Genomic DNA, 20,614 nt, shown 5'->3' on the forward strand with positions numbered 1-20,614 from the left:
CACCAAGGTCTCCCCTAGAAAGAGGCGGTGCTGCTGTGGGACACCAAGGAGAGGGTTGGCATCTTTCTTCTGGGGAAAATCGTGCTTAAAAGCAAGCAGAGCCCTGCGCACTTGCAAGCCGGTTGGGTCTGGGGCCGCGGCACTGGCGGGGCTTCTCTGTGTTGCAGGCGGACCGGCAGCGGCAGCGCCAGCGGCAGCAGCTACAGTGGCTCCAGCTCCAGGTCCAGGTCATTGTCGGCCCCTCCCTGGCCCCAGCCCCCGAACCCTGGCTGCCCCGCCCGTCATGCTCAAGGTGCTCACTGCACGGCCAGTAAAGTGGGAAAGAGTGCTGCCATTGGGCGGCTTGACAAGAAGACGCTGTCATGTCAGTCCTTAGAGTCCCAGAGCGGACATTGTCTTTCATTTCTAGGCAGCCCAGATCTTCCTCAAAGAGGTTTAAAAACCCAGCCTTTAAACAAAACTGGGCCCTTCCTTTCTCCACTGGTCCTTCCGGCGTTTTCTGAGAGCGACAGGACTCAGTGGCCTGCCGTGGGGCACGTCTTCCTCACAGTGGGAGCTGTGGCAGCAGCACCTGTGAGCTGGTCGCCATCCCCGTGCTTTCCAGAGCGCGTGCTGGGCCAGGGTGGCCTCTGCTCTGGGGTCTTTCTTAGGCCTCATAACCCGGGCCCTTGCTCTGTCGTCACCAGCCTCACTCACACGTCATTTATCATACGTCCCTGCCCAGCAAACAGAGCGGCTGCTCATTCGTGCACGGGCCGTCGACTCTGTGACAGGGCGTTCCTTCACCATGGGGCACCTTTAAACCGCCCACAGTACCCCTGAAGTCTCCAGTCTGGTGGAACATGTTCCTCGAAACTGGAGGCTGGGGAAGGTGGACGTGGACACCCGTGACCGGCCCCCCATGGCCTTTGGCCACCGGCCGTCTCTCCGTTGGGGCCACGTGGGTGCACACGTACTTGTGTGTGTCCAGGTCCCTGAGCGTGAGCAGCGTCTCCTCGGTGTCCAGCGCCACGTCGAGTAGTAGCTCGGTGCACAGCGTGGACTCAGACGACATGTACGCAGACCTGGCCAGCCCCGTGTCCTCAGCAAGTTCGCGGTCCCCCACCCCAGCCCAGACCAAGAAGGAGAAAGGTACAGGGGGCTCCTCGCGTCCTGGGCATTGTGGCTGCAGAGGCGGGCAGGCCCTTCGCGGAGAGAGGGTGCGCGCGCTGCCTCACTCGTTTACATAGGAAAGCGCAGGAACCTCCCAGCTCTGTCCCCCAGACGCGTGGCCTGGCTGATAGCACATCCCCTCCAGGTGGCCCACAGGAGACCGCCGTGCCGGGATGGCGACTGTGACTTAGCATTTGTTGTTGGCAGGAAAGTCTAAAAAAGAAGATGGGGTTAAAGAGGACAAGCGGAAAAGGGACTCGTCCGCACAGCTGCCCAAGTCCTCGAAGCCTTCTGCCAGCGGTAAACCCCAGCAGCCTACAGCCCCCCAGCAGGCGACCCCCGGGCAGCCCCAGCAGGGCACATTCGTTGCCCATAAGGAGATCAAGCTGACGCTGTTGAACAAGGTGAGCCGCGGGCAGTGCTGGCGGCAGTTCCGGGAACCCAGCTCCCTGGGGTGTCCTGGTTCCTGGGGCCAGAGAGCGGCGGCTGGACATCAGCCCACTTGTCCTGCTGCCCTGACGGGGGAAGCGTGGGTGTCGGGTGACGAAGCCCAAAAGCGTGTCCTGGGAGATGAGAGCGTCCCGGGGCTGGTGGGTGCTCTCCCCGGCCCTTCTCTGTGTGATTGGGCCTGTGTGAGCTGACATCCCTAAGGCTCCCTAGGACGGGGAGGGCGAGATGCCGAGTCCCCTGGGGTGCTCTCTGCGGCCACCTTCGCTGCAGAGAATGAAGGCCCAACACCCCGGGCCTTGCCTCCCTCGGGGCCCCGTGAGCACCCAGAGGAGGCACTCGCGGGAGCAGGTATGGGAGTGAGACCATCACTGCTGCGCTCCCTCCGTTGTTCCAGGCGGCCGACAAAGGGAACAGGAAGCGTTATGAGCCCTCGGACAGAGACAGGCAGAGTCCTCCTCCGGCCAAGCGGGCTAACTTATCCCCAGACCGAGGTGAGCTTCGCGCCTTCGCAGGGCCGAGGAGGGCAGAGGGGCCAGGACCCCATGAGCTATTAAGTATGGGCCCTGAGGAACTAACGCTCATGTGGTTCCATCCGTCGATATTAAAGTGTTAGAAGTTAAAACTTGGGAAAAAAGTCAACATTTATTAATGTTAAATAGCAGTAACAAAGTATTCTATTTTAACACAAATAACATTTTTTATGAAAAATAACTATTTCCGTGAACAAAAGTCAGGAGCGTCGTTGTGTTTTCTTCTTTGAAAAGGTCTTCAGTGTTTGGCTGACAAATGGTGGCTCGGTTCTCCTCTCCATGACAGCACAGGGCGCGGACTCTGGGGGGCGGGGGAGGGCGGGCAGGGGGGCCCGGTGTTGCTGCGCAAGCCGTCTGCCTGGCCGGCTTTGATCACGAGCGTGCAGCCGTCTTCCCTCCCTAAGCGAGGGCCGAGGGGCCTGTCGGGAGCAGGAGGGGGCGCCCCTCCCCTGTGCCGCTGAGCCCGGGACCTCGGCGTGCCCACCTGGGCCGAGAACCAGCTGGTGTGAGCACCTGTGTGCTCCCCGGGTGCTGACCAGCCCCACTGCCCTTCCGCAGGGCCCCGTGCTCACTAGACAGCGGGGCGGCGAACACCCCTATCTTCTTGGTTTTACTTCTCTCTCCTCCCCTCCCCTCCCTGTTTGCTCCCAGTTCAGAAGTGTGAGTGATGAGCGGGTCTGTGTTGGATAAGTGGGAGCTCAGTGGCCTGTCCTGACCTCAGCCTCCGTGGGCTCCTGGGGCTTCACTTTCCAGCATGACCAGCACTGCTCTGTCCCTTTCTTCTGACCGGCTCTGCCCTTTCCCTCTTCCTGTGAGAACGTGCAGGCAGTCCTCAGCTGCCGTGACTCTGGCATGGGGTCGCTGGCAGCCGGCAAGGCCACCCGAACCCTTTCTGTACATAACCAGCCCACTCTGGGCTGGGACCATGGTCTTACCTCGTCCTTGTCGTCCAGGTCCTCGGGACCGGAAGTCAGGCGGGAGACTCGGCTCCCCGAAGCCAGAGCGGCAGAGAGGACAGAATTCTAAGGTGCCGGTGGCCCCACCAGACAGGTGAGTGCCCCACCCATGCCCTAGGCGGACCACACGTGCGCCGTGGCCTCAGGGCGGGCTAGCCAGAGTGTTCCTGCCCCCAGCAGGTCCGTGGACAAGGGCCCCGAGGCACGAGGCTTCCTGGCGTTTCCAGCTTCTCCTACCTTCCCCTCGGCCCCAGAAGCAGGGTAGAGATTTCCTTCTCGCGGGTCGGCTGTGAGGCCCTTCCCTGCCACCCCAGTGCTCAGGGTTGTGGTGCCCATGGGTATGGGATTTGGCTCTCCGTGTAGCCCCACACGTGTCTCAGTGCTCGGGGCTGCTCCTGGGTCAGCAGCGTGGGGTCCCCCCCACCCAGGGGCAGCCTGCAAAGAAGCACCAGAAGGAGGGACGGGTCGGCAGGGCAGCAGCCAAGCCCTGGATGCTCTGCCCCCTCCACTCTCCACAGCCGGGGCAGGGGGGTGGGAACCCCACTGCAGCCAGGCCAGACCCAGCGCTGCTGTCGTCGGGAGGCTGACCTGTCCCGACGGCCGCCAGGGCCTCGTGTCCTCGCCCAGCGGGAGGCTCATGGCGGACCCTCTGATGCCCCCCCCCACCCCCGCAGGAAGCGCCAGTTGTCACCCCAGTCCAAGAGCTCCAGTAAGGTCACAAGTGTGCCCGGCAAAGCCTCCGATGCCGGCACGGGCAGCACAGTCTCCGCCGGCACCAAATCAGGGAAGGCCAGCACACTGTCGCGGCGCGAGGAGCTCCTGAAGCAGCTCAAAGCCGTGGAGGACGCCATCGCGCGCAAGCGGGCCAAGATCCCCGGGAAGGTGTAGGGGCCCCGCGGGCTCGGCCCCCGCCGCAGCGAGACTCTCGTGTTTTTACAACTAGCGTGAGCACAGCCGTCTTGGATTTTGAAGTTAATGTCTCATTTTGGCTGTGAATCTTTTTAAAAATTAAAAGAGAAAAAAAAAGTTTCTCAGCTGGAAAAGAAGCCACACGTGATGAAGATGGTGCCGAGTCCGTCTTCTCCCGACCAGACCAGACTGAACCAGCCCCGTCCCAGAGCAGGGGTCCCGCCAGACAGGCAGGCTGGCCGGCCGGCGGCAGCAGCAAGGACATGGCACAGTTCCACGAGAACGATCAGTCCCGGGTGCCCAGTTCCACCTGCCGTCTTCCCTCCCCTCTGCCCGCGGCCTGCCCTGCGTCCTGTCCTCCGCACGCGCTCCTTCCCGTCCCGGGAGCGCCACGTGCCCCTGAGCTGCCTCCTCCCCACCCCCGCCCGGCCCCAGGGTCAGAAAATAGATATATATTCTTGACTGAAGTCCGATTGGGAAATACTTCCTGTCTTTTAATTTTAAGCATCAGATTGTTTTAGTTGATTTAAAAAGGAAAAAAATACAGAAAAGACCAAAAAAAAAGGCTGAGGGTGTTGTTGGGCGTCTGTCTAATGTGGAGGGTCTTTTTTTGAGGGGTCTCCTAAAATAAAGTATTTTGATAAGCAGCCGTCTTGCCCTGGTGGTGATGATTCCGTGGGCCTGGGCCTGCCTGGCGAGTTGGCAGCCCCGGCTGAGGGCCCCTGGAGGCCCTGATGAGATGCCCCTGACGCTGCTGGCACAGGGGCTCTGCCCCCCGGCCCCCGTGGATGGGGCCCCTCGTGCCCTTATGGTGGCTCTGGGCCTGGCGGGGCGTCCTGAACGCAGGAGCACCTCCCACTTGAGCCGGTGACCCGCTTTCCCCGAAATGGGTCTCGGAGCAAAGAGTCCAGAAAGGACGGTCTNGGGCGTCCTGAACGCAGGAGCACCTCCCACTTGAGCCGGTGACCCGCTTTCCCCGAAATGGGTCTCGGAGCAGAGTCCAGAAAGGACGGTCGTTAGGCTTGGCCCCAAAGGGGCGTGCACGGTCCCCCTGTGTGCACACAGACGCAGGCAGGCTTGACAAGTCCTGGGCCCAGGACCGTCCCGTGGTCCCGCTGCCGTGAGGAGGTCCAAGCAGGGCTGTCGTCCTGCCCACCACAGCCCCCGCTTCCCGCTGGAGAGCCCCATCGCTGCCTAGACCGTCAACGGGGAGCCCTGGTGCCCGCTGCAGCCCCTTCTTGGGGAGCGAGCTCACCGAGGAGCACCAAGGCCTCGGAGCGCCCCCACAGGGTCTGTGGTGGGCGGAGTCGGCACCCCTCCTGCTTCCATTGCTTTAAAACAAGTTCCACGGGCAGACAAAACACCCCCTGGGACCCATGCTGCCTCCCCCAGTTCCAGTTCTGGTGGGGGGAGCTGCACAGGCCAGGTCAGCAGGCAGCAGACCCAGGGCTTCTCCCCTGCCCGTGGGACCCGCTGAGTGCTCTGTCCCGAGGCCGGGTGACCATTAGAGCGTGGGAGCCGGGGGTGAGCGTGGTCAGCATCCCGTGGACGGTGTTCCATGTTGCCTCCACGTCCTGTGCGATGTGAGTCCTCCTGCACCATGGTGGCCTCGGTCCTGTGTCTCAGCAAGTTTTCAAGGCTTACCTGATTTGTTGGGTCGAAGCTGGGTTCAAAGGGAACTCCCATTCTCTGAGTGGGTGGCCTTCAAGGACACAAAGCCAGAACCCAGGGCAGGTTGGGGCCAGCCTGACCCCGTGTGCTCTGTACCCCTGAGCCACTGCACCCCAGCAAGCCAGCCAGGAGCCCACAGGTGAGCCCACCACACGTCCCTGTCTGCGCATAGCTCTCCTTGCCCCACGGACCTGTCCTGGGCCTACGACACTGAGGCTGGAGCCACAGCCCTGGGTCCCCTCGACCCCAGCCCGTCTGGGCTCACGGCTCCTCTGGGCCGGACTCAGAAGTACCTGTCCGGGGAGGGGGAAGGGCCACAGCCCGAGCCCACCCTTCCCTGCCCAGTCTGGTGGAAAGAACATTCGTGGAAAGAACATTCCAGGCCAGGCATCTGGAAAGAGGAAGCCCTGTTATGTAATGGATCCTCAGGCATGTTTGCGCTCCAGGGAATACGATGGCTGAGATCCTGGCTGTAGTTAGCATGCAAATAGTGCAGATAATTAAGGGCTGTCCCTCCAGTTCCGTGTCTGTCCACTAGACTGCCCCCTGTGTCCAGGTCCAGTCTCCACAGCTAGAGCGGCCCTGCCACGTTACACATGCTGACCCACCCCACCCCCACCTGCTTGCCATTCCTCCCACCCCAGGGCCTTTGCGCATGCTGTTTCCTATTCCTGGAACTCCGACCTAATTCACACCAACTCTGGCAGCTCAGGGCAGCCCACCCTGCCCCTCAGGCCTTCCCATGCTCCTTCCCCAGCCACCCGGCCCCTGCTGACGCCCCCCGGCCCCCACTGCGGCCTCCCTCCTCATCTCTCTTGAGTGGACAAAACAGAAGGGTTTATTTTGTAAATTTTGTCACTCAAATGTGAGAATCTCCAACGTCAAGGGTGAACATGTCAGGCTAATGCGGCAGCTCGTTTGGTGAAAGTGAAGTTCTGCGGGTTTCTCTCTGGTCGCTTGTAGTAGCCATGCTGCCGCCAAGGCGCCTGGGCGCCTGGGCCTCCTCCCCCGCCCCTCCCCCATGCGTCCAGCCTCCCGGCTGCCCCCAGTGACATTTGTCACCCCCTCCAGGGCGGCGGCAGCAGCCTCACTCAGCAGGAGACTGACGGAGGCCTGTGGTCCAAGGGGCACGGTTTGAGGGCGGGGCCTCCTGGGACACCGCCTCCAGGACTCCCTCCAGCCTTCCTCTGGTGGCGCCTTTCCAGTCTTGCCCAACCCGGGACTTCTGCGCTTGCCTCAGCCACCCGCAGGAATGAGGTGCCGCCTGGGCCCCCGCCCCGCATTCTTCCGGCCTTGGCGCCGCCGGCCAGGACCCCCGACTCCCGGCCCTGCCCCCGTCCCCCTCGGGCAGTTCTCCCCCCCCACCCCCGCCCCCTGGGGGCCGGCTGTCAGGACCACGCGGAGCCGTGAGGGTCGGTGGCATCTAGAAGCGGATGGCGTGCAGCCTGGTCCCAGGGTTCCTCTGTGAGCACGCTGCCCACCCATGGGCTGTTCTGGAAAGGCACAGAAAATGCGGAAGCTGCCCTCACCTGCGGGGGGCTGGCGTAGGCAGGGGCCAAGGCTGGGGCCGCGTTTGCCAGTACATCCAGCCGCCGCCCCGCGGGAGGGGGCACGCCCGGCAGCCACAGCAGAAGTGACCATTTTACAGCCGTTTTGTTTCATAAATGGCACCCGTGTGTGGACGCAGCCAGACTCCCCCAAAAGGAAGGCGAGACCACTGCACAGCGGGTGTCCCCCTCCCTCGGCCTCCAGGCTGGGGTTCACCTGCCAGCACCCTGCAAGTGGGGCATTGTCACCCCGTGTTACTCCTCAGGGAGCCAGGCCCATCCCTCTCCCCCTTGTTCACGTGTATTCATGGAGCCCTGGGCGCCAGGCGCAGCTCTGTGCTGGGGCCATAGGTGTGCCCCACACCACCGTCCCTGTCCAAGGGGCTCGGTTTGCCTCCCGGGGGGATGCAGGAGGGACTGGAACTCTCCCAGGACGGAGGCAGCACTCAGCCCGGCCTCAGGAGGGGCTCCCTCGAGAGCTGGCCCAGCAAGCCTCCAGCACTGCCCTGTACAGGGGTCCTGGGCTCCACTGTGCTCCCCCCAACACCCGCAAAAGGCCTGTCCCTGTCCCTGTGAAGAACCGAGGGTCTTGGCAGATGTCATTAAGGGGAAGAGCTTGAGATGAGACCGTTCTGCACAGGTGAGTGTCCTTAGAAGACACGGACACAGGGGAGAGGCCACGTGGAGAGGAGGTGGGGGAGCAGTGCTGTGGCCACAAGCCAAGGGACTCTGAGAATTACCAGCAGCCCCCAGAGGCTCCAAGAGCTGGGAACGGTCCTCCCTCGGAGCCCCCAGAAGGAACGGACCCTGCCCCCGATCTGACCTCAGACTCTGGCCTCCAGAGCTATGGAGACCTCAGCGTGTAGCACTTAGCAATAGCACCCCTAGCAAACGAATGCAGGGAGTGGTGATCTCCCCATTGCAGGAGGTATGCAAACAGAGGACGTTGTAGGCAGGAGCAGCCCTGGGGACTCAACACATCGACCATCCGTCAGTTGGGAAAGAGCATTTCCTCCAGGCCAGCGAGGGACAGGGTCTCCCCTAAGCCAGTCCTGCTCCCTGGGGCAGGGGGGGGCGCAGGTGCAGGTGCAGACACCTGTAAGGACCAGGAGGGCAGGTCCCTGCCCAGAGTCACACCTGGGAGAGCCCTTCTCCTCCAGGGGGTCTTGGTGTCCCTGGAGACTTAGGGAACGGCCCTGTCCTGGCCAATCCCCTGCCCTCAGAGCCGCCTCAGCTGGGGACACGGTAGCCTCTGATAGGGGAGATGGGGCACACGGGGCCCTGCGTCTTAGGGGTGGCCAGGGCACCCAGGGAGCTGCGTCCAAAGCTCTGCAAGATCGCCTCCAACTGTTCCTGGCAGGACAACCAAGGCGCCGGACCGCCCCCCTGCAGCCCCCCCCTAACAGCCCACAGCCTGAGTGAGAGGGGCCTCCTCAAATTGTGGGGTGCAGGCACTTTAAAGTTTCCAAGGAGTTCTCACCGCATCTTTGGCTACCAGAGTGCGGTGTTGAGGACATCCGCAGAAACCCAACCCCGAGCCTGAAGATGCTGGCCGGCCCCCAGCTCCAGGAGCCTCTTCTGGACCGCCCCAACCTGCCAACTGGGGGCAGGCACCAGGTATAAAAATCTAAAAAACAGGCCAACCGCGTGTCCACAACCTGGGGAACCACCCCGAGGAGTTCCACGCAGCCGTGTGGATGAGCGAGCTGCCCCAGCTGCCCCACTCCCAGCGCCAAGCCCCCGAAACAGCCCTAAGAGGTTTGGTGGCTCCGTTTGCAAGGCGCCCCCTGGGTGGGGGAGGGAGAGGAGGATGGGGGTGGGCACGGCCTGCCCCGGGCAGGGAGGAGGGACAGTGGGGCCCACCGGGAGGGGAGGAGGAAGCACAGCCGGGCACTTCCCCAGGAAGAAGTGGCTCCGGATTTTCCCCAGGTGTGGCTGGAGGTATAAAGGGCACCTGGAGCTGGGCAGCCTCCAGGTCCGCAGCCTCCAGGCCCGCAGCCGGCTGCACCCGCCTCTCCCAGCCCAGCGCCGCTGCTGCTGCCATGGTCAGCCTGGTGAGCCGGCCTCTCCCCACGCCCCGGCTTGCACCGTGCCGCCGGCCCCCCCGAGCAGAGGATGCTGGCACAGGGTCCAGGAGAACCCCCAAATCTGGGCACAGGAGATCCGGGACCCAGGAGCCTTGGTGCTCTGGGGAGCTTGGGCTGAGGCCCAGGTTTCCCTCTTGGCCTCAGTTTCCCCAACTGTAGAGGGAGGGCCATACCCCATCTGGGAGCTGGGAGGTTCGGGAGGTGCCCCCTTCCCTGTGTACCCGCTGACCTGATCCAGCCTAATGTCTGTCCACCAGCTCCTACCCGGCTTCTTGTTTCTGCTCTGGCTGCCCACCAGCCTGGCCCGCCATGGCCCCCAGCTCTGGGGGGGGCCCCACCCCCACGGGCCCCCACACTGCTACTCGGCCGAGGAGCTGCCCCCGGGCCAGGCCCCACCACACCTGCTGGCTCGAGCTGCCAAGTGGGAGCAGGCTCTGCCTGTAGCCCTGGTGTCCAGCCTGGAGGCAGGGGGCCGCAGGAGGCGGCACGACAGTCCCCCCTCTGGGACCCAGTGCCCGGTGCTGCGACCGGAGGAGGTATTGGACGCCGACGTCCACCAGCGCTCCATCTCGCCCTGGAGATACCGGTGAGGGCTGCGGGACTTCGCAGGGTCTGGGGTCCCTGATCTGTGGGCTTGGGCCATTCCTTCCGCTCTCTGAGCCTCAGTGTCTTCGCCTGCTGGGTGGGCCGTCACCCCCAGGCGGGGAGGGAGGCCCCACCACAGGCGCCGTCTGCAGGACGGCAGCGCGGCTCGGGTGCCCTGGGACACTTCTGCGGTCCACGCTTGAGCCCCCGCCGGGGTGAGCTGGGCCCATTGTCGGGGGTGGGGGGAGCTCTCTGAGGGGACAGTGGGGGGGATGCGATGAGCCTCACTCCTGGGGGCCCCGTGCCCCCGCCCCGCAGCCCAGTGTCCTCGGCTTCCGTGGGGCCGGGACCGCGCCAAGTGCGAGGGGCACCCACAGGGCCGTGGCTGCAGGCGGGGGCCTCATGCCTTCTGTCCCCGCAGCGTGGACACCGACGAGAGCCGCTACCCGCAGAAGCTGGCCGTCGCCCAGTGCCTGTGCAGGGGCTGCGTCAACGCCAAGACGGGCCGGGAGACGGCCGCGCTCAGCTCTGTGCCGCTGCTGCAGAGCCTGCTGGTCCTCCGCCGCCGGCCCTGCTCGCGGGACGCCACGGGGCTGCCCACGCCCGGGGCCTTCTCCTTCCACACGGAGTTCATCCGCGTGCCCGTCGGCTGCACCTGCGTCCTGCCCAGGTCGGCACAGTGACCAGCGGCCTTGGCTGTCTTCACCGGCACTGGGGGGGTCACCCCCCCAGACTGGACAGTCGGGGTCTCTGCAGAGAGGGCCCCTCCTATTTATGTGTATTTATTGGTTATTTATTTGCCCCCGGGGTCCCCGGGCAGGTACCGAGGCTCCAGGCCTCGGGGGTGAGGAACGACGGTGGAGACCAGGCCCTGGAAGAGCTGCGTCCCTGGGGCCTGCGGGGTCCCTCTGTGCTGGTCAGGCCCATCTTGAGACTCGGTTTACCCTTTCTGCAAAAACAGCTGGGCTAGAAGGAATCATCTTATTCAACTAGAACGTGTTAAACGATGGGAAATGTGTTCTAATGTCCCCTCCACATCTGTGGCTCCCCGGGCTCCCTAGTGCCCTCACTGGCCTCAGGCTGGTCCCTGCCCCCCAAGCTTCCCTTCCCAGCCTCCCCTGGAAACAAGTACCCCTGTATTTCTAAAACAACTATTTAAGTGTAAATGTGTTGTTTAATTGACAAACCCCCCAGAGCACAGCGGCAGCAGCACAGAGCAGTGGCTGAAGGCCGCCTTCTCACCCTCACCCCTGCCTGGCCCTGACACCCCGCTGGTCCTGCAGGAGCAGCTGCTGGCCCTAGACTCTGGTGTCCTTCCAGAAATGCCTATGCATGAACCCCGAGGGTGGCCAGTGTGCGGACGCATGTGCCCTGCGGGCCCTGGCGGTTTCACCTGCTGACACCTTTGGCCGTGGCTCCCTGTCTGGCCGCCATGCGGGCAGGCCCTCCTCCACCAGGGGGACCTACCCCCTGCCCGCGGCCGGGGGTGTTGGCTCAGGGGGACACGCCTGTGCAGCCCACCATCCCCTCCAAGGGTCTGAATGTCTCCTCCAGCCCCATCAGAGACCCAGGTCAATCCAAAGGCCGGTCTCGCTGCCTGGACGCCCCGGGGGCTCCTGCCCACCCGCAGTGACGTGGCCCGCCAGGGGCTGCCCCGAGGCCAGGCAGCCCAGCCTCTGGACCTGGTCGGCCTACGATCAGAGTCCCGGCAAGGTGATGACCCCCTTTGGAGACTCAGTTTCCCTGGCCGATCTAAGGGCAGTTTTCAGCACCTCCCTGCCTGACCAGCCATTTCCACCCCTGATGAAGGCCTACTGTGTGCAAGCAAGCGCCCAGGAAAGGGGGATGAGAGACCTTTGGGATCTGAAGGACGCTTTGTTCAGCACGTGACTGAGTTTTCACCATGTGGCTGGCTCTGAGGGCAGAGCCCCACGGGCGAAGGATGCCACAGAACCAGGGGCGACTCGGGCTGCTGGTGAAGGAATGGCGGCTGGGTCAGGGAGGGGGAGGGGCTGCACTTCCACACCAAGGGTCCAGGAGGCCCAGAGGCCACGGGCCAGGGGCCTCCCCGGATGGCGGTGACTGGCATGGCGCGGGTGGCGTCTATCCCGGGCCGCGTGGGAGCCTGGCGGTTCGGCAGTGGCCCATCGGGACAGCCAGGTGGGGAGGCAGAGAGGGCGAGAAGCGGCCCATCCAGGAATTAGGCTGCAGCTGGATCCCGGATCGGGCGCGGGGTGCACACAGGGAGTCAGGGAGCCTGCTCTCTTCGATTTATTTTGGGGGCTACATGGGGGACTGCTGGAGACGCGGGTCACACGACCTCGTCGATCACCGGGACCGGGTTTTCCTGGGGGCCACCGGAAACTCCCGCTGCACCTGCGGCCTCCCCCTCGCTGGGCTTCTTTCGGGCCTCGGCTGGGGGCCGCGGCGGGGGGTTGCTGGGCGGCTGCTTGATGGTGCCTCCCACCTGCGGCCGCTCCTTGGGCTTGGGCTCAATGGGGACCCACTGCTCTCCGCGGAAGGCCGCCTGCAGGACACGGAGGAGCTGGGTTGATAGGGCCTCCCGCAGGCCCACTCCACCCCCACCACCAGCCCCGGGGAACCAGGCAGGACCCACATCGGAACCCACTAAGTCCAGAATGACAGCCAGGACCCCAGACCCCAGATGCTTCATCCTCCGGGCGGGACCCCACAGTGGGGGGATTGCAACCCGGAGGCCACTTCAGGCGCATGCTCCAAGACCGGGCCTCCCCCCGACCCTGCAGGGACTAAGGCTGGGACAGGACATGAGGCCACAGGGTGGGAGTGGCCCAGGGGGGCAGCCAGGGAGGGCAGGGGGCCTCCCTGGGGGCACCAGCCACAGTGGGTCGGGGAAGAGAACGGGGTCTCGCTGGACGCGGGGCCCTCAGCGGGCTGGGAGGACTTGGGACCGTGTGCTTCTCATCCGTACCCACAACCCTTGACAGAAAAAGTGTGACATCGTGTCACTTAGGAAGCAGAAGGGGATAAAATGAGTATCTGTGGTCCCACCTCCTAACTTCAATGGTAGTGCGTCTCCCCGAAAAGGAAACTATACAGTGGATCTGAGAGCGTGCAGAGACGCGGCTCACAGGCAGGAAAGGGTGCTCCAGAAGGCAAACAGACAAACTTCTGTTCTGCCCCGGGGAGGATTTCACACACGGTGAACAGACCCTTCGCCGAGCCCAAGCAAGTATTCAGGGTCTGAAATGCACTCACAGAACATTCACAGATCCCTTCAAGTTAACACGGAAAAGACAAAGGCCCCTCGAACAACGGGCAGGTGTAAGAGGAAGCTCAGACCCGCAGCAGAGGGAAGCAGGTCGGACCCGCAGCCCGGCTAGCCTTGGCAGGGAGCATGCGGGTGGGCAGGCGGGGCATCCCTTGGGCGACCCCTGACCCAGCAAGCCCGCTAGTGCAGGGAGGGTGCAGGGGCTGGATGCGGGTGATGTACCCCTCCCCCCAACACCCCGCGACTACACTCGGGAAGCAGCAGAGCGAACACAGGAAGGGTTCCCGTTGGGGGAGCAGCGGGGCTGGCCGGTGGGTCGCCAAGCTGTGAAACGTCTGGGCCCGTGGGTGTTTGGAGCACAGAAAACGTGACCCCCCTTCTCACACACAAACGGAAGGATGAACATTCAGCGCCAGAGAAGCGAAGCATCGGGCCCAAAGCCTGTGCCCGGCAGAGCTTCCGTCCACACCGTCCGCCCCAATGTCCGCCAGCCCTTCTGTGAAGACCGGGTCACGTGCATCCTCACCACGGGGCCTTTGCATGTGTCCCAACTCCAGGCAGGCCCAACAGGGCAGCTTTGGAAAACATCTACGTGGCATCTCTACTGTTGATGGGCTCCCCAGGATGGGCTCCCGACAGCACCCCAAGTTAGCAAGGACAGGTTGGATGAGAAACGTGTGCCACATGGAGCCCAATCCGGTGGGGCCTTGGCTGACTTTCGACTTTGCGCTCTGCAAAGCAGGGTCGAGGAGCAGAGACGAGCTAGCACACTTTGCATGTGCAGTGAACGGTGGCCGCGGTGTCACCGAGCCCGCCACGGCACAAGCGAGGACGCAGGCTGCTGGCCTTGCATCTGCCGGCAGAGCTGGCTTTGGGGACGGAGATGGCACGTGCCCACGGGCCAGCCCCAGAGGATACACTCACCAGCAGATAGATGCAGCTCGCGATGGCCAGGCAGGCGGTCCCCAGGATGGTGGCAAGCAGGAAGCCAGCAGGCACTGACAGCCTGGGGAGGGGCGGGGCGGTCAGGAGGGCTCGTGGCCCCAGGACCCCCAGGACCAGACAATCATGTGTGGCCCCAGAACCCTGGCTGGACGACACGCCCAGTCCTGCCAAAGGTTGGACTTCTATGCTTGGGCCCTTGGACCCATCCTCTGCTTTCATTTGAACCTTAACAATCTTGGGGTGCTGATGCTTGGCCCCCACCCACCATGCCAGGAGGAAGCCCACATGGCTGTCGAGGCCTGTGTGCTGTGGCCTCCCCGGCAGGAACCAGCAGACAAACGCACAAGGCAGTAAGCGGAGCCGCCCAGGTGAGCCTCGTCAGCCCCCGACAGCTCCTGGTTAAGTGCCTAGTGTTTGCGTGAACCATTACGCAGCATGGGGGGCGGGGGACAGAGCAGGTCTGGGGAAGCCCTGGTGCCAAGTCTGGAAGCATATCTGGGCAGGGATGGGGCTGACTTGATCCAGGCAGTGGGGAGGGTTTAGGGCAGGGCCGTCCTGGTCCCTGAAGGGGGCGGAGGCGGGGTGGGCGGCTCACGCAAGGTGCAGGAAGGCCCGGATGTAGTAGTTCCTGGTCAGAGGCCCGAACACCTTCACCACTTTGGTCATGTACTTCTGTCCACTAGGCAGAGGGGGCGGGAAGAAGACAGACGGTATCCTACTTAGCAGCACCCCCGCCCCCCGCCCCATCTTCTTCCCTCCCAGAGACCGAGGGGCCACAGCAGCTGGGCAGGCTCTGGCCTGTTTGCCCAGGAGGGTGTTTGCAGCCTCGGAAGGAGTGTCCTCCCTTGTGGGGTGGCCCCCAGAGCAGGGGTGGGGACTCACCATCTCTCCATGGTGGATCCCTTTCTCCTCTTCCCCCGGGGGTACTCCAGCAGGCAGACAAACACGCCTGCGCAGCTGAACGCGCCGTTAAGGAACAGCCGGGCTCAGCCTGGGGGCCAGAGTGAGCCCCCTTTGTTGAGAAAACAGAGGGGTGCAGCTGCTTCCCAGAGGTCATATAGCTGGGAGCCAGGCAGTTTCCAACAGGTCCAACTATTCTGCTGCCTGCTGTCCCCCAAGGCTGGCCTTGGCTGGCCTGTCACAGCTGGGCCAGAGGGGCTCAGCCCACTCCCAGACAGATCCCAGGCTGGCCCGGGGGACAGCTGATAGAGGGGGGCACGGAGGGGACCCCCAGAATTCCCAAGGCCTCAGTGCCAGCCCTCGGGGCTGCTAACACCCCTGGCCCAGCTGCAGACCAACTCCTGGACTCGGGCCAGTTGCTCCCCTGCTCCCAGCCTTGGCGTCTCAAACTGAACCTGAGCCTATCCTGCCCCCCCCCCCCCCCCGCTGCAGGGCGTCCAAAGGGCCCAGGGAAACTGACAGGCCGTGACCCAGGGGCAGCCGCACCCCCACCCTGAGCCCAGCAGCACTGCCCCAGTCCCAGGGTCTACGCTGGCAGGATACATGGAGTACGTGCCGAAGTACCACTTGGTGAACTGGCCGGCAGTGGCCACAATGCCCCCCATGATGAGGACTGTGGACAGAGGAGAAGCAGGTTAGCAGGAGTCCCCAGCCCTCTCCATGTGCCCCCCCCTCGGCGAGGCCAGCAGTCGGCCACAGAGGCTCCAGAGGGACGACACACTTGACCGGGCAGGGGACACAGGTGGGGTGAGCCCTCGCAGCAGCACGTGAGCTGGGGGAAGGGCTGAGGGAGCAGCGCCCCGGGCGCCCAGGTGGGGCTGGTCTTCACCCCTGCCCGGCTCCGACGCCTGGCCATTTTGAGTGTTCGCTTCCCGCATTTCGAGACGTCCCTGATATTTGTGTTTCCACGGACAGACATCTCTCCCGGCCATACGGTGCTGCCGTTTGTCTCCCCTGGACCCCAGCTCTCAGGTATGTGCACCCCGGCCTTTCCTGGGCTTGCGGTCGGTCGTCCGCCGCCGTTTCGAGCCCGCGGGCGGCTGCCTCCCCGGGGCTGCTGGAGGCGCTTACGTCTGGAGCTTTTCTCCCCAGAAATTATGTTACAACTTCTCGGTAACATGAAATGTTCCATCGTAGCCATTTTAAAGTATAAAGTCCTAAGACACTGAGCGGGCGTGAGCTTGTGACTTTGGGAGGTGCTCCCCCACGCGCTCCCCCCCACATCAAGACTCCCCTCGCCCCGCGAGCCCCCCACCCCTGCGTCCACCTCCTTTCATCAAGACCCTCCACTCGGTGTTCTGCTGTAGCAATCAACCACGAGGGACTGATCCGCCCTCCCGTCTTTGGGACCTTTTCCGGTTTTGCACGATTACGGAGCCGATACCGCTGGGTTTTTACTAATTGCACCAACCTGACAGCAAACTTCACGTCTGTTCCTGACCACTGATGGCAGCAGGCGATTTGCACTCACTGTTTCTCTCTGGCAGGCGTCGGTGTCGCTTTCCCTCCTCCTGCTAACGTGCTTGAGCTGAAGTTTCCCCTCCCGGACCACGTGTGGACTTCAGCTAACCTCAGCCTCACCCCGCAGGCTGCGCACTCCATGATGCATTAATTATTCACCATCGTGCGTATTCCCCAAGGCCCCCTCCTCGCAGCCAGTCCTGTCCGCTGGACTCCGTGCCCCCGGCTGATGGGTGTCCTCCGGGGGTGCCCGCAGGGAGGCCTGGCAGCAGCCCTCCGAACAAGGCAGCCTGGGTCCTGAACTCAGCCTCCCTCTCTGCACCTAAGATTTTATTCCCTTGTCGTCTGGTAGCTGCTCTGGAGAAGCCTGCAGTCCATCTGATGCAAAGCCACTTTTCCCCTCTGGTAAATTTTAAGATTTTCTTGACTGGTCTGTAATTTCATTACCGTGTGTCCAAAAAGGGTTTGTTTTCCTTTATGTCTCCCAGCATTCACCCTACAGAGCTCTGAACCTCTGCACATGCTGCTGCCCACGGGGCGGGTCTCCCCCACCCCCCACTGCCCACGGGGAGGGTCTCCCCCACGACCCCCACTGCCCACCCCCCCACTCCATGGGGAGGGTCTTCCCCACCCCCCCTACTGCCCACGGGGAGGGTCTCCCCCACCCACTGTCCACGGGGCAGGTTTCTCTCCACTGCTGCCCACAGGGAGGTCCCCCCACCACTGCACCCCTGCACACAGTTCAGCTTCTCTTTTAACCCCATCTCTGTGTCTGGGCTGCATGTTGTGACATTCCCTGAGCCCCATCTTCCGTTCCACGAATCCTTTTGTCCTCATAGTGCGTTCAATTCATCCATTAACCTTTAATGACTTTTCTTTCTTGACGTCCCGCATGAGTTCACTTTCTGCACCGTCCTGTTTTGCTGTATAATCCTCTGACCCTTTCGCTCCTGGAGCAGTCTGGAACACATGGGTAGGCATCAACGCGTGCTCACATTCTCAGGTCTTCCAGACGGATGGGCTGCTATGGCTCTGTCACGGTGTGAGGGGGCTCACCCTGGGCGGCGTGCTTCCTCCAACGGGGGGCGTGAGCAGGTGGCTGGCAGCGATCCTGTGCCCCAGGGAGCAAACGGCCTTGCAGACAACTTTTAATGTTTGCCTCTGCTGGGGGCTTGGGGGTTTCTGCAGGCCTGGGCCCAGTGCGTGGGGATCTCTTGGTCTGGCACAGGGTAGGGGACATTCGGCCTTTCCCCACACCAGCACAGGCCTGAGTTTCCATGGTTTTGCCTTGTCCAGGACTTTTTCAATCCAGCCCTGGCTACAGGTCCCAAGCGTCCTTTGAGGGGACCATTTCCTACTCTGTTTCTTGTGCAGGTGGTCCTCTCCAGCCAGTGCCAGCCGTGTAGCCCAGATTCGCCTATTTCCACACAGAGGCCCCCAAATCCCACCAGGTAAGAGCCTGGACCCCCTGGCGGTCCCCATTCCCCAGCGCCCCTTCCTTCAGCCTGGATATAGCACCTTGAACCCTCACTCTGCTTTTCCTGCTAGCAGATTTCCTGATGCTGGTGCTGAGCTCTGGTACATATTAACTTTTCCTGTTGGCTGGTCGGCATCTGGGGGAGCTGGAAGAGGGAAGGGTGGTGTTCTGCATTCAGCCAGCTCACTGAGCCNTGTGCCTGGGTGTGTGATCTCCCCATCCTGAGCCGCAGCGTTGCTGCCTGGCGACAGCAAGAGGGGGGCAAAGATACCACTGGCTCACCAGGAAGGCAGGAGGACTTCCCACCACCCACCAAATGCTGACAGAGCCCTACTATGTGCAGGACACAGCAGGAACAAGGAAAGGTGAGGCCTCTGGTGGGGCTTCTGGTCTCGTCAACGGGGGAACAGAAATAAACCTGGGAGCTAGAAGAGGNGAGCCGCAGCGTTGCTGCCTGGAGACAGCAAGAGGGGGGCAAAGATACCACTGGCTCACCAGGAAGGCAGGAGGACTTCCCACCACCCACCAAATGCTGACAGAGCCCTACTATGTGCAGGACACAGCAGGAACAAGGAAAGGTGAGGCCTCTGGTGGGGCTTCTGGTCTCGTCAACGGGGGAACAGAAATAAACCTGGGAACTAGAAGAGGGGGAATATGACAGAATGTCTGGGGCTACTTTGTGCCTGGTGCTCTGGAAAGGCTCCTCCAAGCAGGTGGCATCTTGAGCTCAGAAATGAATGGAGAGGGGCACCTGGGTGGCACAGCGGTTAAGCGTCTGCCTTCGGCTCAGGGCGTGATCCCAGCGTTACGGGATCGAGCCCCACATCAGGCTCCTCTGCTATGAGCCTGCTTCTTCCTCTCCCACTCCCCCTGCTTGTGTTCCCTCTCTTGCTGGCTGTCTCTATCTCTGTCAAATAAATAAATAAAACTCTTTAAAAAAAATAAAATAAAAAATAAAAATAAAANAGCCAGCTCGCTGCACATGCTCCAGCTCAGCAAAGGCCCTGCGGTCTGCTTAGGCGATCCAGGAACAGAAAGGAAGCCGGTGCACGAGTCACGGAGAAGGCAGGGAGCTGGAGGCCTCAGGGACTGGAGCGGCCAGAATCTGGTTTTGGTGTGTGTACTGGAAAACCACAGGAAGGCTTCCAGCAGCAGGTGACATGATCGGGTCAGATGGGGTTTCCCACAACAGAAAATGTGCGGTGTGACTGGCTAGGGTCTCACCAGGCCCAAGCTGTCCCTGAAGGCTGCAGTTTATACCCAGAAGAAAAGTCAGCACCAGAGCGGGGCCCCGGGGGACCTTCTGACAACGGTCTTATTTGATGATGGAGAAGGCTGAGCCCAGGCCCCCATTTCACTGTCTGCCCAGCGGATGTGAGAGAGATGTGGGCCCCATGGCACTGCGGGCAGCAGCGGAGGCCAGGCCAGCCTGCACACAGTGGGCCTTCAGCGAATGGGGCCCCGGGGCCCAGAACTCTCTACTTCCTGGGAGGCTGGTCTGCAGTGGACAGCCTGGGGACAGTGAGGAGCACCATAAGACCAGTCCACTGGGTTCTCAGCCACTCGAGATGCCCAAAGCAGGGGTGACCTGCCTGGACATACAACACACCGCTAGGCCCTGTGCTCTAAAATGTGACCCGCCAGTGTAGGGCTGGGGAGATGTGGTCTGCCTCTGCTCTTCTCTCCCCAGGTGGCAGAAGGCCTCAGGGGGGGTCCCAGGGGAATGGTGCTGGGCTGAGACCCCCCTCGTCTGCATATTTCCCACTGGACACAGGACATTCTGGGAGTGGCATGTTCCTGGAGGGGGAGCAGGCAGAGCCCCCTCTTGACTCCGCTTTACCCCACCCAGTGCTGAGAGGTTCCTGCTTGTGAGTACAGAGCTGGGGAGCACACCCCACCGTTCCCTGACTGGAGCTCTTGGGCACGGCTGGCAGGGTGACTAGGGGCCCTGCCACCTTTCCCCAGAAGCAGTCTCTCTGGGAGTAGAGCTGAACGGGGGTCACTCTGGGGGTTTCCAGCCAACTTATGAAATCCCAGATGCCCTTCTGTGCAACGGGGGGCTGGACCCCACTTGGAGAGCACCTGCCACTCAGGACCCAGGAAGGGAGGGAGCTTCTCCCCACCGCTGGTCCAAAGCCCCCAACTCCGGGGCACGAGGGCCACCCAGGCGTCCACTTGCTGGGTTTACCCAACCACGGTGGGCAGTGACTCCCCGGAAACCACCAAGGACGAAACGCCTTTTCCCCTGCCTGCAACTTCCTCTCTCGGTGTAGAGGTCCGGGCGGGGGTGGGGTAGCGTAGAGGGTCCCCAGCCCCGCCTCGAGTCCTCACTTCCCGGCCCTCAACCCGAGGTCTCGGCGCCCCCGCCGGCCCGGCCCGCAGCCCGAGGTCTCGGCGCGCACTCACTCAGGCCAGACGCCAGTGCCTGCTCGTTGGCCCACATGGCCCACTCGATCTGCCCCATGGTGACGGAGGCGACCACGGCTCGGCGGGATCCCTGGGACACTGCGGCTTGCGCGGCAGCCGCCAGCCCCTCCGGAGGCCGGCCCCGCCCCCTGCCCCGCCCGTCAGCCCCGCCCCCAGTGGGCGGCCCCGTCCAGCCGGGCAGGTGGGGGACCCCGCTGGGGAGGCCGC

At 63.0% G+C, this 20,614-nt stretch overlaps 3 protein-coding genes across 7 annotated transcripts in view; 2 read left to right on the forward strand and 1 right to left on the reverse strand.

Annotated features, from left to right (window-relative positions):
- ZC3H18 (zinc finger CCCH-type containing 18) overlaps positions 1–4,644 on the forward strand; it is a 55,724-nt gene extending 51,080 nt beyond the window's left edge. For both annotated transcript variants that reach the window (XM_019803524.2, XM_019803527.2), the window contains 6 exons: positions 168–227; positions 971–1,131; positions 1,360–1,556; positions 1,997–2,093; positions 3,086–3,182; positions 3,763–4,644. In XM_019803524.2, the coding sequence (XP_019659083.2) occupies positions 168–227; positions 971–1,131; positions 1,360–1,556; positions 1,997–2,093; positions 3,086–3,182; positions 3,763–3,976 (826 nt within the window). In that variant the 3' untranslated portion in view covers positions 3,977–4,644. The remainder of the gene's footprint in view (positions 1–167; positions 228–970; positions 1,132–1,359; positions 1,557–1,996; positions 2,094–3,085; positions 3,183–3,762) is intronic.
- A 4,107-nt stretch (positions 4,645–8,751) lies between these two features.
- Positions 8,752–10,625, forward strand: IL17C (interleukin 17C). The gene is made up of 3 exons (XM_034672532.1): positions 8,752–9,269; positions 9,560–9,888; positions 10,309–10,625. The coding sequence occupies exons 1-3, from the start codon at positions 8,913–8,915 to the stop codon at positions 10,568–10,570; spliced, it is 948 nt and encodes a 315-aa protein (XP_034528423.1). The 5' UTR covers positions 8,752–8,912; the 3' UTR covers positions 10,571–10,625.
- A 1,517-nt stretch (positions 10,626–12,142) lies between these two features.
- LOC100482979 (cytochrome b-245 light chain) lies at positions 12,143–20,549 on the reverse strand. Of its 4 annotated transcripts, XM_034672533.1 has the most exons (7): positions 20,387–20,546; positions 15,586–15,655; positions 14,965–15,039; positions 14,678–14,761; positions 14,062–14,143; positions 13,522–13,712; positions 12,143–12,414 (listed from the first exon to the last, which is right to left on the reverse strand). In XM_034672533.1, the coding sequence occupies exons 1-7, from the start codon at positions 20,442–20,444 to the stop codon at positions 12,216–12,218; spliced, it is 759 nt and encodes a 252-aa protein (XP_034528424.1). In that variant the 5' UTR covers positions 20,445–20,546; the 3' UTR covers positions 12,143–12,215. The 4 variants fall into 4 exon arrangements, with proteins under 4 accessions (XP_034528424.1, XP_034528425.1, XP_002913421.1 ...); XM_034672534.1 differs by lacking the exon at positions 14,678–14,761 and having other exon boundaries at positions 20,387–20,549; XM_002913375.3 differs by lacking the exon at positions 13,522–13,712.
- Positions 20,550–20,614: the final 65 nt, after the last annotated feature.

Source organism: Ailuropoda melanoleuca, chromosome 12 (genome assembly GCF_002007445.2).
Source record: "Ailuropoda melanoleuca isolate Jingjing chromosome 12, ASM200744v2, whole genome shotgun sequence".
Classification (NCBI taxonomy): domain Eukaryota; kingdom Metazoa; phylum Chordata; class Mammalia; order Carnivora; family Ursidae; genus Ailuropoda; species Ailuropoda melanoleuca.